Source organism: Anolis carolinensis, unplaced genomic scaffold, assembly GCF_035594765.1.
Source record: "Anolis carolinensis isolate JA03-04 unplaced genomic scaffold, rAnoCar3.1.pri scaffold_10, whole genome shotgun sequence".
NCBI lineage: Eukaryota > Metazoa > Chordata > Lepidosauria > Squamata > Dactyloidae > Anolis > Anolis carolinensis.
In genome coordinates, this window is record NW_026943821.1 from 10,944,080 (window position 1) to 10,965,298 (window position 21,219).

The 21,219-nt window shown below is 47.1% G+C and overlaps 1 protein-coding gene across 1 annotated transcript in view; it reads right to left on the reverse strand.

Annotated features, from left to right (window-relative positions):
* Positions 1 to 21,219, reverse strand: part of pld3 (phospholipase D family member 3) — a 36,998-nt gene continuing 15,779 nt past the window's right edge. The window contains exons 9-12 of the mRNA XM_008113815.3: positions 11,448 to 11,587; positions 10,641 to 10,806; positions 9,885 to 9,984; positions 1 to 1,619 (exon numbers count right to left, since the gene is read on the reverse strand). Coding sequence (XP_008112022.1) covers positions 1,420 to 1,619; positions 9,885 to 9,984; positions 10,641 to 10,806; positions 11,448 to 11,587 — 606 coding nt within the window. The 3' untranslated portion in view covers positions 1 to 1,419. The remainder of the gene's footprint in view (positions 1,620 to 9,884; positions 9,985 to 10,640; positions 10,807 to 11,447; positions 11,588 to 21,219) is intronic.

Sequence of the window (21,219 nt, forward strand, 5' to 3'; positions counted from 1 at the left end):
TTGAAAGGAAAATGGTCTTTTAATTCCAAATGTTACATACAAAAATTGGATGTAGGTGCAACTGCAGGATGCCATTCATACATGTCAGTAGCTTCCACCATTAAAGAAAACCCCACTTAGAAAGCAAAAGATTGCTTTGAGTCAGAAACGGGAGTAGATGCCACGACTACAGAGCCCTTGTTGGAATCAGATACAAGGCAACAAAGAAGTAGAAGCAACTCTACTGGTAATGCCACAGGACTCTATCTGCCTTCCTCTTATATTGTCAGGGACATCCCAATAGTTCTGCAAATTTAAGTAGGAGGTGCCAAGTATGGCATGCTTATTATTGCTATTTGCCTCCCTTGTGCAAACTGAACTGCTGACCTGAAGGTTGAGGTTCGAATCTGTGATAGGGTGAGTTCCCATCTGTCAGCTCTAGCTTGCGGGGACATGAGAGAACCCTCCCAGCAGGATGGTAACACATCTGGGCGTCCCCTGGGCAATGTCTCTGTAGACGGCAATTCTCTTATACCAGAAGTGACTTACAGTATATTCTCAAGTCGTTTCTGACACAATTAAAAAAAAACACGTTGAGACTTCGATTTAGGGCAACCCTATGAATGAGAGAATTCAAAGATCCCACATCAGGTCTTGCAAACCCAGGGCAGCCATGACCCCTTTGATTAAATCAGTTTAGTGTAGTGTAGTCTTCCTGCTTCCTTCCACTTTACTGGACATTATAATCTGTTCCAACAAGTCATGTCAGCTTAAGATAATGTCTAAAATACGGTAGCCTTCAGATGCTGTTGCTCTTTGAAAATGAAAGGTAGTAGCCATCCCAAAGTGGGAGACAGCTTTCCAGATGCTGTTAAAACTTTGAGATCTCTAATAATGGAGGACTATCCCTAGAGAAGTCCTCATCCATGATTCCTTTAAACCCTTTTCAAACTTTTGTCATATATCTATTTTTTCTAACATCTAAACCCACTCTCTGTCTCTTCTACAGTCGTCCCAACAGAGAAAACAGTTGCCTTCTCTTTTTCTCACCTTCCTGAAACATTTTTTACCCAATTTGTGCATGAGATTTGATCGGCCTCTGCTGCTTCTTGTAAGACAAGAGGATACAGTTGCAGACTGGAACACAAGTGTCAGCCAAAGCCCCGATTCTTCCTCTCCGCAACCCACCCCACCCCCAATGTCCCTTCCATTGATGCTTAGCTTGTATGTTTCTCTGCCTATCCAAGGATTTGAGAGAAAGACCCATTTCCCCCCGTCAAAAGTTTCACACCAGCAAGACCCCTTTGTGCTTAGCTCTAGGGTGGAACCAATGTCTTGCAAAAGTTGACCAGATCTTGTCTTCAGGTGATGTTCGAAGGAAGTCACTCTGGCTGTTCTCAAACACTGGTCTTCATATAAGGCTGGAAGTAAAGGTAGGGTCTAAACTGGACTGCAAGAATCCTGCCACTGGCCCAAGGAGTTCAGTTCCCGGCTGTACTGGGAGTCCCAGTCCCGTTCAAACACTGCTTGGAGTTGCTCCCGGAGGGTGGGCTGGATCCCAGCCTCGGCGTCGCTTTGATTCACAACCAGGGCAGATCCGGCTGTGTGGAGGAAGTAATCCCCAGACCAGTTGGAAGTTCCTGGAGGAAAATGGGAGGAAAAAGGATGCAGGGGAGCATCAGTATCCACTGGAGTTTGGTCTCATGACCCTATGTGAATGACAAAATCCAAGGATGTGCAAGTCCTGTTATATACAGCTATGTACAGTAAAATGGCAAGAACCAGGTTTACATTTTGGATTCTGGAGGAATATTTTTGAGCCATAGTTGGTTGAATCCATGGATTCAGACTGTACTACAGAAGGTCATATCTAGAAACAGGAAGGCCCAGGGGAAACATGGGAATATTTTTTATTTTTTCCCCCCTGAAGCCTCTTATATCTTTTAAAAATGGATTATCTTAGATTTTCTTTTAGAGTGATACGTTAAATATTTATAAAAAGTATCCATATATACATTCATCGCAATCTAACATTCTCTCAAGGTAGTGCAAATGCCTCACATGGAGATATGCAACATGAATAACATTATGTAATGCATGACAATGAGTAGAATGGCAATGCACATAATGCACTGCTGCAATGCAAAGTATAGGATATACAACTGCAATACAAAATACAGGAGGCACAACCCCAACACATACTAATACCCACTGCACATTTTGCAAATACAAGGCATGGAGGAATATACTGTCTGTCCAACTTCACTTCCACCACTATCAACAGAATAAGCCTTTTGCACAAAGGTAACTTTTTGGTCCTGGGTGTGTTGCACAATATATATATATGATGTTACCCCTAACAATATTCCAACCCTTTAATAATAATAATAATAATAATAATAATAATAATAATAATAATAATCTTTATTTATACCCCGCCACCATCTCCCCAACGGGAACTCGGGGCGGCTTACATGGGGCCATGCCCAGAACAATACAATATAACAAAATATAATAGAACAACAAATCATAGCACATTAAACAACACAATAAAAGAAAATATACACTACATTAAACAAGATCAAAAGAACAATAAAACCAAGGGCGGGCCACATAAACACTAGGTTAAAACTCGGGGTGAGAAAGGAAGTAGGAGTAAAAACCACAGAGGACAGGGTCATAAAGTGGCGGTGCAATCTGGAGGACAAATATTGAAGGAGAGCAGCAAAAGGGATGTATGTAGTGATTACTCTCCAAAGGCACAACGGAAGAGCCATGTTTTCAGGTCTTTCTTAAAGGCTGCTAATGTGGGGGCTTGCCTAATCTCACCGGGCAGTGAGTTCCACAATCGGGGGGCCACAGCAGAGAAGGCCCTCTCCCTTGTTCCCACAAGGGGGGCCTGAGATATAGGCAGTGGCGACAGGAGAGCATCCCCTGACGATCGAAGGGATCGGGCAGGTTTATGATAGGAGATACGGTCACGAAGGTAGGTGGGTCCCAAACCGTTTAGGGCTTTATAGGTGATGGTCTGCACCTTGAATTGGGACCGGAAAATAAACGGCAGCCAATGGAGCTCCTTGAACAAGGGAGTGGATCTCTCCCTTTAACTCGCCCCAGTTATTAGTCTGGCCGCTGAACGCTGGACCAATTGTAATTTCCGGGCCGTCTTCAAGGGAAGCCCCACATAGAGTGCATTGCAGTAGTCCAGTCTAGAGGTAACTAAGGCATGGACCACCGTGGTCAAGTCAGACTTCACGAGGTATGGTCGCAGTTGGCGCACGAGTTTTAGTTGTGCGAAAGCCCTCCTGGCCACCGCTGACACCTGAGCCTCAAGCGTCAACGCTGAGTCCAGGAGGACCCCCAAACTGCGGACCTGTGATTTCAGGGGGAGTGCAACCCTGTCCAGAACAGGTTGCCGGTTGAGGTTGTATGTAAGACTAATTCCACCAACTCACATCATTGCAATTACTAATCTCAGTTTCTTTTTCTTAGGTCTTAGATGATTAATGTCTATTTGGCATTATGAAGGACCAGAAGTGACAAAATAAACTTCTTTTTTTTACTGATGCCAAGGGTTTTTATTTTGTTTGTTTTTATCACCGTTTTTTCCTCTTTTTCTTCTGTTCCTCATAAACTGGCGAATGCAACAAATTCAGGACCTTGCAGCTCCATGTGAAACAAAAATGAAAATGTAGAAAGATACGTTGAGTGTGTGCAGTTATTTCCTGAATAAGTTGGATTTTCAGTATGTCAAAACATGATGAGTTTATGTCATGTTGGGCAAAATGCATTTTATGTCTCCAAAATAACATGACTTCCAATCTGTAAAGGTTGCTAATAGGCCAACATTTCAGTTTGAACATTTATGTTTTTCTCTGAAAAATAAATGGGGGAGGGGGGGGAACACACCCTTGTCCTTCTATGGATCCAGAATTTCTGAAACTGTTTATATCTCCAGCTATCACACCAGCAGGACTTCTTGGTCTGTAGCTTAGGCAGTTGCCAGGTACTGAATAAATCCTTCCCAGCCAGCAAGAATGGAAAAGCAAGACCCTGGAAAAGTAGCTTTTTGGACTACAACTTCTAGAATCCCTCAACCAGCCATGAGAGGTATAGAGTTGCCAGATTTGGCCCAATTTCCTGGAAAACTGACCCCACCATTGTTCTACCATAGTTTGTCCCTAGAATCATAGAATCATAGAGTTGGAAGAGACCTCATGGACCATCCAGTCCAACCCCCTTCCAAGAAGCAGGAAATCGCATTCAAAGCACCCCCGATAGATGGCCATCCAGCCTCTGCTTAAAAGCCTCCAAAGAAGGAGCCTCCACCACAGTCCGGGGGAGAGAGTTCCACTGTCGAACAGCCCTCACACTGAGGAAGTTCTTCCTGATGTTCAGGTGGAATCTCCTTTCCTGTAGTTTGAAGCCGTTGTTCCACGTCCTAGTCTGCAGGGCAGCAGAAAACAAGCTTGTTCCCTCCTCCCTATGACTTCCCTTCACATATTTGTACATGGTTATCATGTCTCCCCTCAGCCTTCTCTTCTGCAGGCTAAACATGCCCAGTTCTTTAAGCTGCTCCTCATAGGGGTTGTTCTCCAGACCCTTGATCATTTTAGTTGCCCTCCTCTGGACGCTTTACAGCTTGTCAACATCTCCCTTCAATTGCGGTGCCCAGAATTGGACACAGTATTCCAGGTGTGGTCTGACCAAGGCAGAATAGAGGGGGAGCATGACTTCCCTGGATCTAAATGCTATACTCCTGTTTATGCAGGCCAGAATCCCGTTGGCTTTTTAAGCAGCCACATTGGTTCTCGCAGAAGCAGGGGCAGCAGGAGGACATTTTTGCTCCCTGGCTTCAGGTAGGATTTGGCTAAGATTTGGCTAAGATTTGGCTAAAATTTTAAACTGAGTGTGGGCTTGGCTCCTGTGGTCAAAGTCTAACTGCTGTGTGACTGTTGTGTTGAAAGAGAGCCAGGTACTTGATTGACAGCAGGCATTGTCCCCTGTTAATTGAGTTTCTGGGAAAGCTTCATTTGCCAGTGCGCGTCTAACGGCGCGCACAAAAAGACTTTTACTAACTATCCTTTGCAGTACATACAGGAAACAAAACAACATAAACAAATACACAAAGAGGTGGTTTGGGGCAGTCTGCACATAAAGTGCGTGCATATTACTTAACTGTACAAAGATCCCACTTGGCCACCACACTCACCAAGAGATGCAGCAAAAGCAAAACATTCCCATCACATGCACCAGCTGTGGCATGTTCCGCTTTTTCACACAAAAACTAGTCAACTACATCTGCTCCAAATGCAAACAGATGACTCTGATGGAGCAGAGGATCCAACAGCTCGAGCACCGTATTAAGACCCTTAAGGACATTCAGGCACTCGAGCTCTTCTTGGACACTGCACAACACTCTGCTGTAGATCTGCAGCCTGCATCACACCAACACCACCATGACCATGATCAGGAACCTTATGGGGAGATCAACTCACAGGTAGACAACCCTCAGGCTTGGAAGGAGGTCACCCATAGGACCAGGCAGCCTCCGCAGAACTCCTCTGCTCAGCTGGATTTACACAACAGATTTGAAATTCTTACATCATTAACATACAATCAGGAAACTCATCTTGTGGAGGACCACAGTTTCTTAGATACCACTCAGTGGGCCACCCTTGATCAATGCGCAGGGGATAGCCCTGACGGGGACAGTGCATCACCACATTCACACTTATGTAATCATGCAAATGCTCCATTCCCAATCGTAGACCAGGAGCAACAGGAACATCCTTGGGAGAGTAATGGGCTCTCGGATGTATCTCAATGGATTGTCATTGATGAATGCACTGGGGATGTTGAGGAGGAGGACAACACTTTACACCTACACGATTCACTTCAGGGGACATACACACTGTCTTGCACAAAAGGGACCCTGTCAATCCTCAAAGGAAACAGGTCTTGGTAGTAGGTGACTCCCTCCTTAGAGGAACGGAAGCCATCATTTCCAGACCAGATGGGATGGCTCGAGAAACATGCTGCCTCCCGGGGGCAAAAATACACCATATCACTCAGAGGCTCAGCAGGCTCCTAAAGCCCCATCACCCTCCCCACCTTATGTTGATTCATGTAGGTACCAATGACACCGCTAGGCATACTTTTCAAAAGACCACAAATGATTTTCGAGCTCTGGGAACAAAGCTAAAACTGTATAATGTACATGTGATCTTTTCATCCCTCCTCCCCGTTGTAGGACACGGCTCTACAAGGGCCGGAAAAATAGTACAGGTCAATAACTGGCTCAGAAAAATGGTGTCAAGAGGAGCATTTTGGCTTCCTTGACCATGGTCTACTCTTCCAAGAGGATGGATTACTAGCAAGTGATGGGGTGCATCTCACACAAGTAGGAAAACATCTTTTTGCACACAGACTCACAAACCTCATCAGGCGCACTTTAAACTAGATCCACTGGGGGAGGGGAACAACAGCCTGGCGAACACTATATTACCCATGACCACAGGGAACCGCCAAAAGGCTAAACGGAGGGCTGCACAAACACAGCAAGGACCAAGTACGGAAAGCACAATAATCCCAAATAAACAGCTCAAGGGGAGGTCACAGGGGCTTACATGTCTTTACACCAATGCTCAGAGCATGGGAAATAAGCAAGACGAACTCCAACTCTTAGCACAGCACCACACATACGATGTCATAGGCATCACTGAAACCTGGTGGGATGACTCCCATCACTGGAATGTAGCCATTGAGGGCTATAACCTCTTTCACAGAAATAGAACAAAGGGGAGAGGAGGGGGAGTAGCTTTATATGTCAAAAACAGTTACATTGCAGAAGAAATGCAAGACTGTAATCTGGGAAACCAGCTTGAAAGCATCTGGATAAGAATCAAGGGAACCGGGACTCAAAAAGCTCTTGTCGTGGGTGTCTACTACAGACCTCCAAGTCAGGATGAAGGACTCGATGAAGCCTTCTGTCAACAGCTGACCAAACAGGCACAAAGAAGAGATATAGTAGTCATGGGCGATTTCAATTATCCCGATATCTGCTGGAAAACAAACTCAGCCAAGAGTACAAAGTCCAACAAATTCCTCACTTGCCTTGCAGACAATTTTATGGTCCAGAAAGTAGAAGAGGCAACAAGGGGAGCAGCAACTCTTGATCTAATCTTAACAAATGTGGAAGACCTGATCAATACAGTTGAAGTCGTCGGATCCTTAGGGGCAAGTGACCATGTGCTCTTGCAGTTTGCAGTACAAAGGAATGCTGAAACTAAGACAAGTCAAACACGCATTCTGGACTTTAAGAGAGCTGACTTCCAAAAAATGAAGGAATTACTGAGCGGCATTCCATGGACGCCAGTATTAAAAAACAAGGGAGTTAAGGATGGATGGGAGTTTTTCAAAAGTGAAATACTCAAGGCGCAAATGCAAAAGGTGCCAACAAAAAAGAAAAATAAGACAAGTGCAAAGAAGCCAGAATGGATGTCCAAAGAACTTCTAACTGAGCTAAAGCTCAAAAGTGACATGCACAAGAAGTGGAAAAGGGGAGAAATCACCAAAGAAGAATTCAAACGTATAGCCAACACCTGCAGGGAAAAGGCTCGCAAGGCTAAAGCGCAAGATGAGCTCAGGCTTGCCAGGGACATAAAAAACAACAAAAAAGGCTTTTTTGCTTACGTTGGTAGAAAAAGGAAGAAAAAGGAGGCGATAGGGCCACTGCAAGGAGAAGATGGGGTGGTGGCGACAGGGGACAGGGAAAAGGCAGAACTGCTTAATGGCTTCTTTGCCTCGGTCTTCTCACAAAAAGAAAGCCATCTTCAACTCAGCAACATGGAATGGACGAAGGATTGGGGGAAATCCAACCCCAAATAGGGAAACAAGTTGTCCAGGAACACCTGGCTGCTCTAAACGAATTCAAGTCCCCAGGGCCAGATCAGCTACATCCAAGAGTATTGAAGGAACTAGCGGAAGTTATTTCAGAACCACTGGCAATTATCTTCGAGAGTTCTTGGAGAACAGGAGAAGTCCCGGAAGATTGGAGGAGGGCGAATGTGGTCCCTATTTTCAAGAAGGGAAAAAAGAACGACCCAAACAATTACCGTCCGGTCAGCCTCACGTCGATACCAGGCAAGATTCTGGAAAAGATCATTAAGGAAGTGGTCTGCGAACACTTAGAAACAAATGCGGTATTGCTAATAGTCAACATGGATTTACCAAAAACAAGTCATGCCAGACTAATCTGATCTCTTTTTTCGATAGAGTTACGAGTTGGGTCAATACAGGGAATGCTGTGGATGTAGCCTACCTGGATTTCAGTAAGGCCTACGACAAAGTCCCCCACGACCTTCTGGCAAACAAACTAGTAAAAGGTGGCCTAGACAAAACTAGGGTTAGGTGGATCTGTAATTGGCTAAGCGAACGAACCCAAAGGGTGCTCACCAATGCGTCGTCTTCATAATGGAAAGAAGTGACAAGTGGAGTGCCGCAGGGCTCCGTCCTGGGCCCGGTTCTGTTCAACATCTTTATTAACGACTTAGACGAAGGGTTAGAAGGCACGATCATCAAGTTTGCAGACGACACAAAACTGGGAGGGATAGCTAACACTCCAGAAGACAGGAGCAGAATTCAAAACGATCTTGACAGACTAGAGAGATGGGCCAAAACTAACAAAATGAAGTTCAACAGGGACAAATGCAAGATACTTCACTTCGGCAGAAAAAATGGAATGCAAAGATACAGAATGGGGGACGCCTGGCTTGACAGCAGTGTGTGCGAAAAAGACCTTGGAGTTGTCGTGGACAACAAGTTAAACATGAGCCAACAATGTGATGCGGCAGCTAAAAAAGCCAACGGGATTCTGGCCTGCATCAATAGGGGAATAGCGTCTAGATCCAGGGAAGTCATGCTCCCCCTCTATTCTGCCTTGGTCAGACCACACCTGGAATACTGTGTCCAATTTTGGGCACCGCAGTTGAAGGGAGATGTTGACAAGCTGGAAAGCGTCCAGAGGAGGGCGATTAAAATGATTAAGGGTCTGGAGAACAAGCCCTATGAGGAGTGGCTCAAAGAACTGGGCATGTTTAGCCTGCAGAAGAGAAGGCTGAGAGGAGACATGATAGCCATGTACAAATACGTGAAGGGAAGTCATAGGGAGGAGGGAGCAAGCTTGTTTTCTGTGGCCCTGAAGACTAGGACACGGAATAATGGCTTCAAACTACAGGAAAGGAGATTCCACCTGAACATCAGGAAGAACTTCCTCACTGTGAGAGCTGTTCGACAGTGGAACTCTCTCCCCCGGGCCGTGGTAGAGGCTCCTTCTTTGGAGGCTTTTAAGCAGAGGCTGGATGGCCATCTGTCGGGGGTGCTTTGAATGCGATTTCCTGCTTCTTAGCAGGGGGTTGGACTGGATGGTCCATGAGGTCTCTTCCAACTCTACTATTCTATGATTCTACATCACATTTGTTGGCTCATGTTTAACTTGTTGTCCATGAGGACTCCAAGATCTTTTTCACACGTACTGCTGTCGAGCCAGGCGTCGCCCATTCTGTATCATTGCATTCCATTTTTTTGCTGAAGTGGAGTATCTTGCATTTGTCCCTGTTGAACTTCATTTTGTTAGTTTTGGCCCATCTCTCTAATCTGTCAAGATCATTTTGAATTCTGCTCCTGTCTTCTGGACACACTTTGGTTTGATAAAACCAACCAATCCTATTTCTTTTAACTTGTAAAGAATGAACAAACAGTGATCATGAACTCCCAGTCCTTTCCAGCTTGAGTGGTGAGTCAGGGGCTGGAGAAATGCCCCTCAAACTCTCTGGAGCTTTCCCCCTGTATGGCATTAGGATGCCCAATGATGACACAATCTCCCACCCACACCAGCTACTTACCAATATAAGCCACCTTGTCCGTCACCATGAACTTGCTGTGGTTGACTCTGGCGTAAGGGATCCTAGCCTCCGACTCATTTGCTGGGACCACAAAGAGCCTCTAGCAGAGAAAAGGCACAAGAGAGACATGGAGTGAGGGTGAAAAGATGGAAGGCTGGAGTTTGCTGGGAAAATCTACGGTGGCAATGGTGATACAAGGTCTTAAGGAGACACATTCCGAAACCTCAACTGCAGCAAGAAGGCTGTAGTCCATAGAATCATAAAATCATAGTTGGAAGAGACCACATGGGCCATCTAGTCCAACCCACTGCTCTGCAGGAAAAAGCACAATCCAAGTACCCCCAACAGATGAACATCCTTTTAAAAGCTGTTAAGACAGTTTTTGCACAGGAGAAATTATACAGTGGGCCCCTTGCATTTGGTTCCAGGTCTCCCCATGGATACCAAAATCAAGTCCCATTCTATACACTGGAGAAATAAATGGAGTCCCTCGGATAAGATGGTAAAACTAAGGTTTTTTTTAAAAAAAATCTATTTTTAAGCTGTGGTTGCTTGAATTGGTGAGTGCAGATTCTGTGGATAGAGAGGGCAACTGTATGTTCAACCCACAGACAATACAAACCACAGAGAGCCAGAGTCTAAAAGGAAAGGCCAAGCAAAGTCTGTCCCAGAGGAGCACAGCTACTGGAGAGAAACAGAATTCAGAGGTCTTCTTCCCCACAAGTATGGATTGCTCTAGCTCTGGAGCTTCCTCACCACTTCCACGTTGTAGTGGGTCCGGTTGTCCTGCATGGCGTTTAGGGATCGCAGGAAGGGGAACATGTTGCCCTTGGAGTGCTTCCAGCAACTGACCAGGAGGCGGACTCGTACTTGCCTCTCGTAGGCCGCTTTCCTCAAAAAGTTATCGATCGCTGGCCAGAACCTGAGTGGAAACAGCCAAGGGCTCTGAGTCACTTTCCATACTATGACTTTTGGCACAGTTTCTCTCCTGCCCTTGATCATCCCTGGCAGTCCCCAAATAATGGTCAACAAAGCTGAACAAATTCAAAAAAGAAACTTCCTAAATTCTTCCTAAAGTTTGGAATGTAAGCCTGATCAGATCATTGGTGGTTCTTGCATTGTTAGCATTAACTGCTAAGAACTTCTTCAAGAGCTGAGTTGAAGTTGATTTTTTTCAGGAACGATACTGAGAAATGATTTGGTGCATTGCAATACAATACAAGTATTCTAGCACAAAGCTATATTGCGGCTCGGGTCAATCACCAACATTTTAAACTCCTTGATTAGACTTCCATGGACAGTGGCAGTATCAGCAATAGATGCTTGAGACAAGGCACCCACTTCAGTGCACTAGCCAGAAAATAGTCCTGTTGGAAAGACAATGCTGGAGGAGATGTTGGAAAGTCTTGTATTCTCAGCAGACTGTTGGAAAGTAAATACTGATATGCTAGAGACTGAGAATGCTCAGAATGCAACACATACCAGAATGTAAGAGATTATGATTCAGTCTGGCACTTCCCCCCTCTCCATAGCTCCTCTCTTCTTATAGTAGTCACAAGTTACCTTCTGGGGTGTGAGAACTCCATAGTAGGCAAATAGTTCATCACAGCAATATAGACAAATTCCTGAGCCTCATCAATGACACCAAGCAAGGCCTGGAGGTCCTCAGTCCGCCCCGTTGCACATAGGGCTGGAGGAGCACTCTGGAGGTGGACAAATGAGAAATAATAATAATAATAACAACAACAACAACAACAACAATCGTATTACCCGCCTCTCCCTGTGGCTCGAGACAGGATACAACATCTTTAACACAAGAGATAAAACACTATTAAAAGACATACACCAAGCAATGCAGAAGGGTCCCCAGTCAGGAGCAAAGTGCTAACTAATTATTTTAGCAGACTTTGGTTTGGTTAGTTGGCAATAGAACCACCTGAGCAATTTGCTTCAGCTCCCACCCCACCTTTTATTTATTTATTTATTTATGTATTTATTTATTTATTTCTAACATTTATATCCCGCCCTTCTCACCCGAAGGGACTCAGGGTGGCGTACAAAATTGGCAACAATTCAATGCCTACACATAATTAAAACAGCAATGAAAATCCAATTAAAACAATATAAAAAATATAAAACATATGATTGAAATCCATTCATCCAAAATCCTCGTGCTGTAGCCGTAAATCAGTCCGGGTCATCTTTATCATTTAATCTTTGAAAGCCTGGGCACATAGCCATGTTTTCAGGGCTTTTCTAAAACTCCAAAGGGTTGGGGCTTGCTGTATTTCTCTGGGGAGGGTGTTCCACAGCTGGGGAGTCACCACTGAGAAGGCCCTGTCCCTCGTACCCACCAGCCGCGCTTGTAAGGCAGGTGGGACCGAGAGCAGGGCCTCACCAGATGACCTTAGGGATCTCCCTGGCTCATAGGAGGAGAAACATTCGGACAAGTAGATTGGGCCAGAACCGTTTAGGGCTTTATAGGTCAAAACCAGCACTTTGAATTGGGCTCGGTAGCATATCGGCAGCCAGTGGAGCTGGCTAAGTAGGGAGGTGGTACGCTCCCTATAAGCCGCCCCAGTTATTAATCTGGCTGCCGCCCGTTGTACTCATTGGAGCTTCCGGGCCATCTTCAAAGGCAACCCCACGTAGAGAGCGTTGTAGTAGTCCAAACAGGATGTAACCAGAGCGTGGACCACCGTGGCCAAGTCAGACCTCCCAAGGAACGGGCGCAGCTGGCGCACAAGTCTTAGTTTTGCAAATGCTCCCCTGGCCACCGCTGAGACTTGGGGTTCCAGGCTCCACGATGAGTCGAGGAGAACCCCCAGACTGCGAACCTGTGTTTTCAGGGGGAGTGCGACGCCGTCCAACACAGGCTGTAACCCTATTCCCTGTTCAGCCTTACGACTGACCAGGAGGGCCTCTGTCTTGTCTGGATTCAGTTTCAATTTGTTCGCCCTCATCCAGTCCGACACAGCGGCCAGACCAGGACCAGGACAGCCTCCTTAGTGACAGGTGGGAAGGAGTGACAGAGCTGGACATCACTGCGTACAGATGACACCGGACCACGAAACTCCAGATGATCTCTCCCATGTATATGTTGAACAACATGAGGGAGAGTACTGATCCCTGTGGGACCCCACAAGACAATGGTTGTGGGGCCGATCAGGTGTCCCCCAATGACACCATCTGGGAACGACCCACCAGGAAAGACCGGAGCCACTGCAAAACAGTGCCTCCGAGACCCATCCCAGCGAGGCGCCCCAGAAGGATACCGTGATTGACAGTATCGAAGGCCGCTGAGAGGTCCAGCAGAACCAGCAGGGACACACTCCCCCTGTCCAGTTCCCGGCATAGATCATCGACTAAGGCGACCAAGGCTGTCTCGATACCATGCCCCAGTCTGAAGCCAGACTCTGCTGGATCCAGAAAATAGGTATCTATCAAGAATGCCTGGAGTTGTGCGGCCACCACATGTTCCATGACCTTACCCAAAAAGGGGAGATTGGAAATAGGCCAATAGTTATCCAATTGAGTGGGGTCCAGTGATGGCTTTTTCAACAGCGGTTTGATAACAGCCAATTTAAAGGCTCGCTGGAAAAATGCCTTCCCGCAGGGAGGCATTCACCACCACCTTCACCCACTCGGCCAATCCCCCTCTAGCTTCTCTCACCAGCTAGGATGGGCAGGGGTCTAGAATGCATGTGGTAGCCCTCACCTCTCCAAGCACCTTGTCCACGTCCTCAGGCTGAACCAATTGAAACGAATCCATCAAAATAGGACAAGCAGGTGCTCGTGCTACATCCTCGGAGACTGCCGTTAATATGGTGTCAAAGCCAGAACGGATCAAAGCGACTTTGTCCGCAAAGAACCGAGCAAATGTTTCACAGTAGGCTGCCGAGTTGTCAGGGATCCCGTCTTGGGGGACAGGATATAACAACCTTCTGACAACTCGGAACAGCTCCGCCAGACGGTTCTTTGCGGATGCAATATTAGCTGCAAAGAAAACGTTCTTTGCAGCATCTATTGCTGCGGCATATGTCCTAAGATAGGAACACAGCCGTGTTCGGTTTGGCCCACTCGGCTCCGAACGCCACACGCCTTCTAGTTCCCTCTTCTTTTGCTTCATCGCTGCCAGCTCTTCAGTGAACCAAGGAGATGGTTTAGCTCGGGTACTCGAGAGGGGACGTTCCGGAGCGATCGTGTTTATTGCCCTGGCCGCCTCCTTGTTCCAGAGAGTGGCCAGAGCAGGGGTCCTCAAACTTTTAAAGCAGAGGGCCGGTCCACAATCGTTGAGATTGCTGAGGGGCCGAATTATCATTTGAAAAAAAAATTCGAACAAATTCCTATGCACACTGCATATGTCTTATTTGCAGTGCAAAACAACAACAATGAAAGAACAATACAATATTTAAAAATGAAAACTATTTTAACCAACATAAACCTATCAGGATTTCAGTGGAAAGTGTGGGCCTGCCACTGGCCAATGAGATAGTCAAGTTAATTAGGATTGTTGTTGTTGTGTGCCTTCAAGTCATTTCAGACTTAGGCAAGCCTAAGTCTAAAATTAATTAATTATTTACTACATTTATTTACTACATTTATATCCCACGCTTCTCACCCCGAAGGGGACTCAAAGCAGCTGTATGTACATACAATATATTATATTATTAGAATAGCACAATATTAGCATTCTATATTACGATATTGAACTATACCACTATACTGTAATATTATATGTAACATATAACATATAATTAATATTATTATATGGTATTATTGTTAGTATTATATTGTATAACATTATAATATTATTATCAATATTATATGTATATACAATATATTATTAAATCTGTAATGCCTCGTGGGCCTTGTAGTCCTGCTCCCAGTGCCACCGTGGCTGATGAAGATGAAAACATGGGGTTTTCGCCTGCTCAGCAAGAGCCGGAATTTTTCCAGATGCCTGATGTTGATGTTTTTGCCCAAGAACCCATCAAAACAGACCTTGAGCAGCTCTCACCCCCTTTTGCTAGGAGACAGTCCTATGCTGCGGGCAGGGGAGAGAAGGAGCAGGTTCGCAGGAGTTTGAGACTTGAAGCTAAACAAGACACTGATTAGCCATGTTCCCTTGGGAAAATCTAGGGAGTCTCACATCTGGAGAGAGCTGTGTTTTGTTTCCTGTTCTCTAGGGAAAGGGAGCGCTGGACACCTGCTTTGCAGGAAAACGAGACCTAGTTAAATGTGCCTGGCACGGTAGGTTCCGTGCGGAGTCAACAGAGCAGCTCCAGGAGTGATTTCGTGTTTCCAGCCTAGTGTGGACTTCGCAAAGTCCGCAAACCCAGTCTCCTTGCTTTGCCTAACCAAGTATTCAAGAATCGCCTTGCCTTGTTCCTACCCACGGACCTTGTTCATAGAATCAAGTTTTGTTTCCAGCCTTGTTGTGGAATTACCTTGGACCTTGAAAGACTCTGGACATTTCCCCACACTATTGCTTGGCAATAGTGTGTGTTTCGGTTTGTTGGATTCTACTTTGAACTCTAATATCATTTATTGGACAAAACATTTCTGGACTATATTTGACCTCATCTGATAGGTCTGCTTCTGGACTATATTTTCTACTTGTTTTTATTATTCTTATATATTTCCTTAATAAAGATATTAGATAGTTATTGGCCTCTGTGTTCGGTTCTTAGTGCTCCGTAGCCTTGGGCGTGACAGTTTGACTCCGCCACCCAAAGCACTAAGCAACCTAAGGCCAATATGTCTGATCCAAAGGGAGCCGGAGCAGGCGTACCTGCTGGTCCACAACCGGCCACTTACACCATTTCCCAGGATGAATTCAACCGAATCCGGGACAAGCTCCGAGAACAAGAGGGAGAGATTCGGGGCTTAAAGGAACGCGGAGCCCGTCTTCCCACTCTGGCGTTGCCAACCAAGTTCTCGGGAGAGGCCTCTAAGGTTCATGTATTCCGTCGCCAATGTATGGCGTACCTAGAAGCCCGCCACACGGAATTTCCTCAAGAGGATGTCAAGGTGGCGTGGATCTACAGCCTCCTAGATGGACCTGCGGCCACATGGGCAACAGCGCTGTACGATGTGGGTTCCATGTACCTAAATACTGCACAGCAATTCTTGGCCCACCTTCGGAATACTTGGGGAATTGAAGATGATCAAGAGGCAGCTGGCCACAAGCTCCGACGCCTTTTCCAAGGAGACAGACCACTGTCGCGGTACATAGCCGAGTTCCGGGTGCTGGCTCAAAACACCGGCTGGAATGACGTGGCCCTCAAAGGACAGTTTTGTGAGGGTCTCAACCATGAGATGCAGGAGGAGATCTCCAAAGTAGAACCTGCGGATACTCTTGAAAGACTTATCGCCCATTGCTTACGGGCAGAAGTCCTACTCGCCAACAAGAGGCAGTGGGTTCGGGGCCAGAGTGGAAGAGCTGGGGTAAAACCCCCTTCCACTGTCAATGTCCAGCCTCGCCCCGTCTGGAGACCCCCGCAGCCAGCCTCTACTCCCATGGGAAGCGAGGACGAGCCGATGCAGCTGGGCAACGTGCGTCCCAGACTGGATGTTGCAGAGAAGGCTCGCTGACAGCGTTTGAACCTGTGTTGGTACTGTGGAAATGGGGGCAACTTCGCCAAGGAGTGCCCAGCAAAAAGGAAGCCCCCCACCCGTTTGGCGGCGGCGTCCTCCGCGAATGCGGAGGCTGCTGAGGCGGCCGAGATGAAGCCGGCGGGGGAAGACAGCGACCGGGTGTAGAAGGGCTCGCCAACCCGGTCAAAGACTCCACTCAAGAGCCGCAGACAGGGGTCCTATTTCTTTTGGTGGTCACACTGTGGTCAGTTAAAAAGGGGCCCGTCATGATCCATGCCATGATAGATTCCGGGGCAACCAACAACTTCATTGATAGAGACTATGCTGACTCATTGGGATTACAATACCATGACTTTAAGAATGCCCGGGTGGTGCAAGCCATCGATGGCCGACCCCTGAAGACAGGACCAGTAAGCCAATGGACCGAGCCCACTCAAATGTGGATAAGAGAGCATATGGAAGAAATCTCTTTCTTCGTTACTGAGGTTCCCCATTTCCCCGTGATTTTGGGAATCCCTTGGCTGACACTCCATGACCCAAACATCTCTTGGTCCAGTAGAGAACTTCAGTTTGCTTCAAAATACTGTCAGAACCACTGCCTAGTAGCCAAGGTCTGCCATGCCACGGACACAGAGCCCATCATCACCCTGCCTAAGAAGTATTCAGACTTCTGAGATGTTTTCAATGAGAAGGAAGCCGAGAAACTACCCCCGCATAGACCCTATGACTGCACCATTGACCTAATTGAGGGGGCCCCAATTCCGCGAGGGCACCTCTACTCCCTGACTGAACCAGAGCAGGAAGCTCTCAGGGAATTTTTAGAGACAAACCTCCGTAAGGGGTTTATCAGACCCTCTCAATCCCCAGCCGCTTCCCCGGTGCTGTTTGTGAAAAAGAAGTCGGGGGACCTACGCCTTTGTGTGGACTATCGGGCTCTGAATAATATCACGAAGCGAAACCGCTACCCATTGCCGCTAATTTCGGACTTATTGGACCGACTCCGGGGAGCCAAAGTTTACACTAAACTGGATCTTCGTGGGGCTTATAATCTGATTCGCGTGAGAGAAGGAGATGAATGGAAAACCGCTTTCCAGACCAAATTCGGATTATTCGAAACCTTAATTATGAATTTCGGTTTGTCCAACGCGCCCGCAACATTCCAGCATTTTGTCAACGATATCTTCCAAGACTATCTAGACCGCTTCTTGGTCATATATTTAGACGATTTTCTGGTGTATTCAAAATCGCAAACAGAGCACGACCAGCACGTCAGACTGGTGCTACAACGTTTGCGGGACCATGGACTATATGTCAAGTTAGAAAAATGTGCTTTCGATTTGCAAGAAGTGGACTTCCTGGGGTATCGCGTCTCGCCACTGGGGCTATCCATGGACCCGGCAAAAGTTTCAGCCGTATTAGAATGGCAGATGCCAACCAACAAAAAGGAAGTGCAGCGCTTCTTGGGGTTTGCAAACTACTACCGCAAGTTCATTCCAGATTTTGCTTGCTGGTCTGATGCAATTACCAGTTGCATCCGAGGAAAACAGCCTTTCCGCTGGACAGAACAAGCTGAGAAAGGATTCCAGCAGCTAAAGCGGTTATTCACGACCCAGTCAATTCTACAGCACCCTGATCCTAAAACCCCTTTTGTTGTCCAGGCGGATGCCTCTGATGTGGTGGTGGGGGCTGTGCTGATGCAACCAGTGGGAGAACATCTCCACCCATGTGCTTATTACTCACGCCAACTAACAGCTCCGGAGAGAAATTACACCATCTGGGAAAAGGAGCTCTTAGCCATAAAGGCAGCCTTCGAAAATTGGAGACATTGGCTAGAAGGGGCCAACTTCCCTATCGAAGTCCACACTGACCATCGAAATTTGGAGCACTTAAGGACTGCGCGGAAGCTAAACCAAAGACAACAACGCTGGGCTTTGTTCTTTGAACGTTTTGACTTCCGGATCCACTATGTGACTCCTGCCCAGACCAAGCAAGCAGATGCCCTATCACGGAAGCCAGAGTATGCAGCAGGGAGTAAAGACATCCCAGAAACCCAATTGTTACAACCCGAGAACCTTGCCACGCTTACGGTGGGAAATACCAAATCCACTTCAGTCGAGCCAGCTTCACCTAACCCAAAATTCACAACCACAGACTCTCTTTTCACTCAGGAGATCAGGGCCAGTCAACAGACAGATGCCTGGGCCCAATAACAGATTCGACAAGGACTACATTTCCCATTCTCACTTAAGAATGGATTATTATGCTACAGGAACCATGTTTACATTCCTCCAGGCCCCGAAAGAGAAAAGGCTCTCAACTTGTGCCATGACAGCAAGCCTGCCGGGCATTTCGGACTGTTTAAAACCATACATCTGATCCTGCAGGATTTCTGGTGGCCCAGGATTCGTAAAGATGTAGAGAACTATGTCACCACCTGCCCTATATGCCAGCGCTCCAAGACACGAAGGGAGAAGCCGACAGGACTCTTGCATCCCCTCCCCACACCCTCTCGCCCGTGGGAGAGAATTTCAGCAGATTTTATCACAGACCTACCACTGTCCCTTGGATTCACCACGATCTTAGTGGTGGTGGACCTTTTCACCAAGATGGGCCATTTTATCCCCTGTGAGGGGCTTCCCACAGCCAAGGAGACCGCAGACTTATTCCTTCAGCATTTATTCCGACTGCATAGCCTGCCCAAGAGTTTGGTCACAGACCGAGGATCTCAATTCACCTCTCGCTTTTGGAAAGCCCTTCAAAAACTATTGGGCATTGACTCCCGTTTATCCTCAGCTCACCATCCTCAAACGGATGGACAGACTGAGCGCACCAATGCCACTCTGGAACAATATCTCCGCTGTTACGTCAACTACCAACAGGACAATTGGCCATCCTTGCTACCTCTATCGGAGTTTGCGTTCAACAATGGTGTCCAGAATTCAACTAAAGAAACCCCGTTCTTTGCGAACTATGGTTTTCACCCCCGATTCTTCCCTCCCGTCGTGGAGACCTCGGAAGTTCCTGCAGCAGAGAATTGGCTACAGGAACTCACAGCAGTGCAAGAACTCTTACACCAGCAACTCGATCAAGCCAAAGAGGACTACAAACGTCACGCTGACAGCCATCGCCAGCCTGGCCCCAAGATCAAGGTAGGAGATCGGGTTTGGTTGTCCACTCACTTTTTGCCCTCCCAACACCCTTGCCGGAAGTTAGATGCCCGCTTCATTTGTCCCTACCCAGTGGTGACGCAACTTAACCCCGTGACTTTCAAACTCCAACTTCCATGTTCCATGCACATTCATCCGCTGTTCCACCGTTCCCTCCTCCTTCCGGCGGATGGTGTACGCCCTGATGTGAGCCGGCCACCCCCTGCCCCTGCATTGGTGGACGGGGAGGAGGAATTTGAGGTCCAGGACATTTTGGATTCTCGCCTTCATCGCCGCCGCCTCCAATATCTGATTGATTGGGTGGGTTATGGACTGGAAGAACGTTCCTGGGAAGACGTTTCCACAGTCCATGCCCCTGACTTAGTTCGGCGCTTCCACCGGACTTACCCTTCCAAGCTGCGCCCCCGCAGATCTCAGGGGACGGCCCTGAATGAGGGGGGCCTTGGGAGGGAGGATAGTGTAATGCCTCATGGGCCTTGTAGTCCTGCTCCCAGTGCCACCGTGGCTGATGAAGATGAAAACATGGGGTTTTCGCCTGCTCAGCAAGAGCCGGAATTTTTCCAGATGCCTGATGTTGATGTTTTTGCCCAAGAACCCATCAAAACAGACCTTGAGCAGCTCTCACCCCCTTTTGCTAGGAGACAGTCCTATGCTGCGGGCAGGGGAGAGAAGGAGCAGGTTCGCAGGAGTTTGAGACTTGAAGCTAAACAAGACACTGATTAGCCATGTTCCCTTGGGAAAATCTAGGGAGTCTCACATCTGGAGAGAGCTGTGTTTTGTTTCCTGTTCTCTAGGGAAAGGGAGCGCTGGACACCTGCTTTGCAGGAAAACGAGACCTAGTTAAATGTGCCTGGCACGGTAGGTTCCGTGCGGAGTCAACAGAGCAGCTCCAGGAGTGATTTCGTGTTTCCAGCCTAGTGTGGACTTCGCAAAGTCCGCAAACCCAGTCTCCTTGCTTTGCCTAACCAAGTATTCAAGAATCGCCTTGCCTTGTTCCTAGCCACAGACCTTGTTCATAGAATCAAGTTTTGTTTCCAGCCTTGTTGTGGAATTACCTTGGACCTTGAAAGACTCTGGACATTTCCCCACACTATTGCTTGGCAATAGTGTGTGTTTCGGTTTGTTGGATTCTACTTTGAACTCTAATATCATTTATTGGACAAAACATTTCTGGACTATATTTGACCTCATCTGATAGGTCTGCTTCTGGACTATATTTTCTACTTGTTTTTATTATTCTTATATATTTCCTTAATAAAGATATTAGATAGTTATTGTCCTCTGTGTTCAGGTCTTAGTGCTCCGTAGCCTTGGGCGTGACAAAATCTGATATAAAATATTATATTATAAAACTGAGGGTGGGGGCCAGGTAAATGACCTTGGAAGGCCGCATCCGGCCCCCCGAGCTTTAGTTTGGGGACTCCTGGACCAGAGCATCGACAGTCACCAGCCGAGGCGGCGGGGAATTCCCCAAGAGCCGTCAGGAATCCATCTGGATCCATAAGCCTCCTGGGGCGGACCATTTTAATAGGTCCTCCACCCCTGCAGAGGTTGGGGGGCACAGTGAG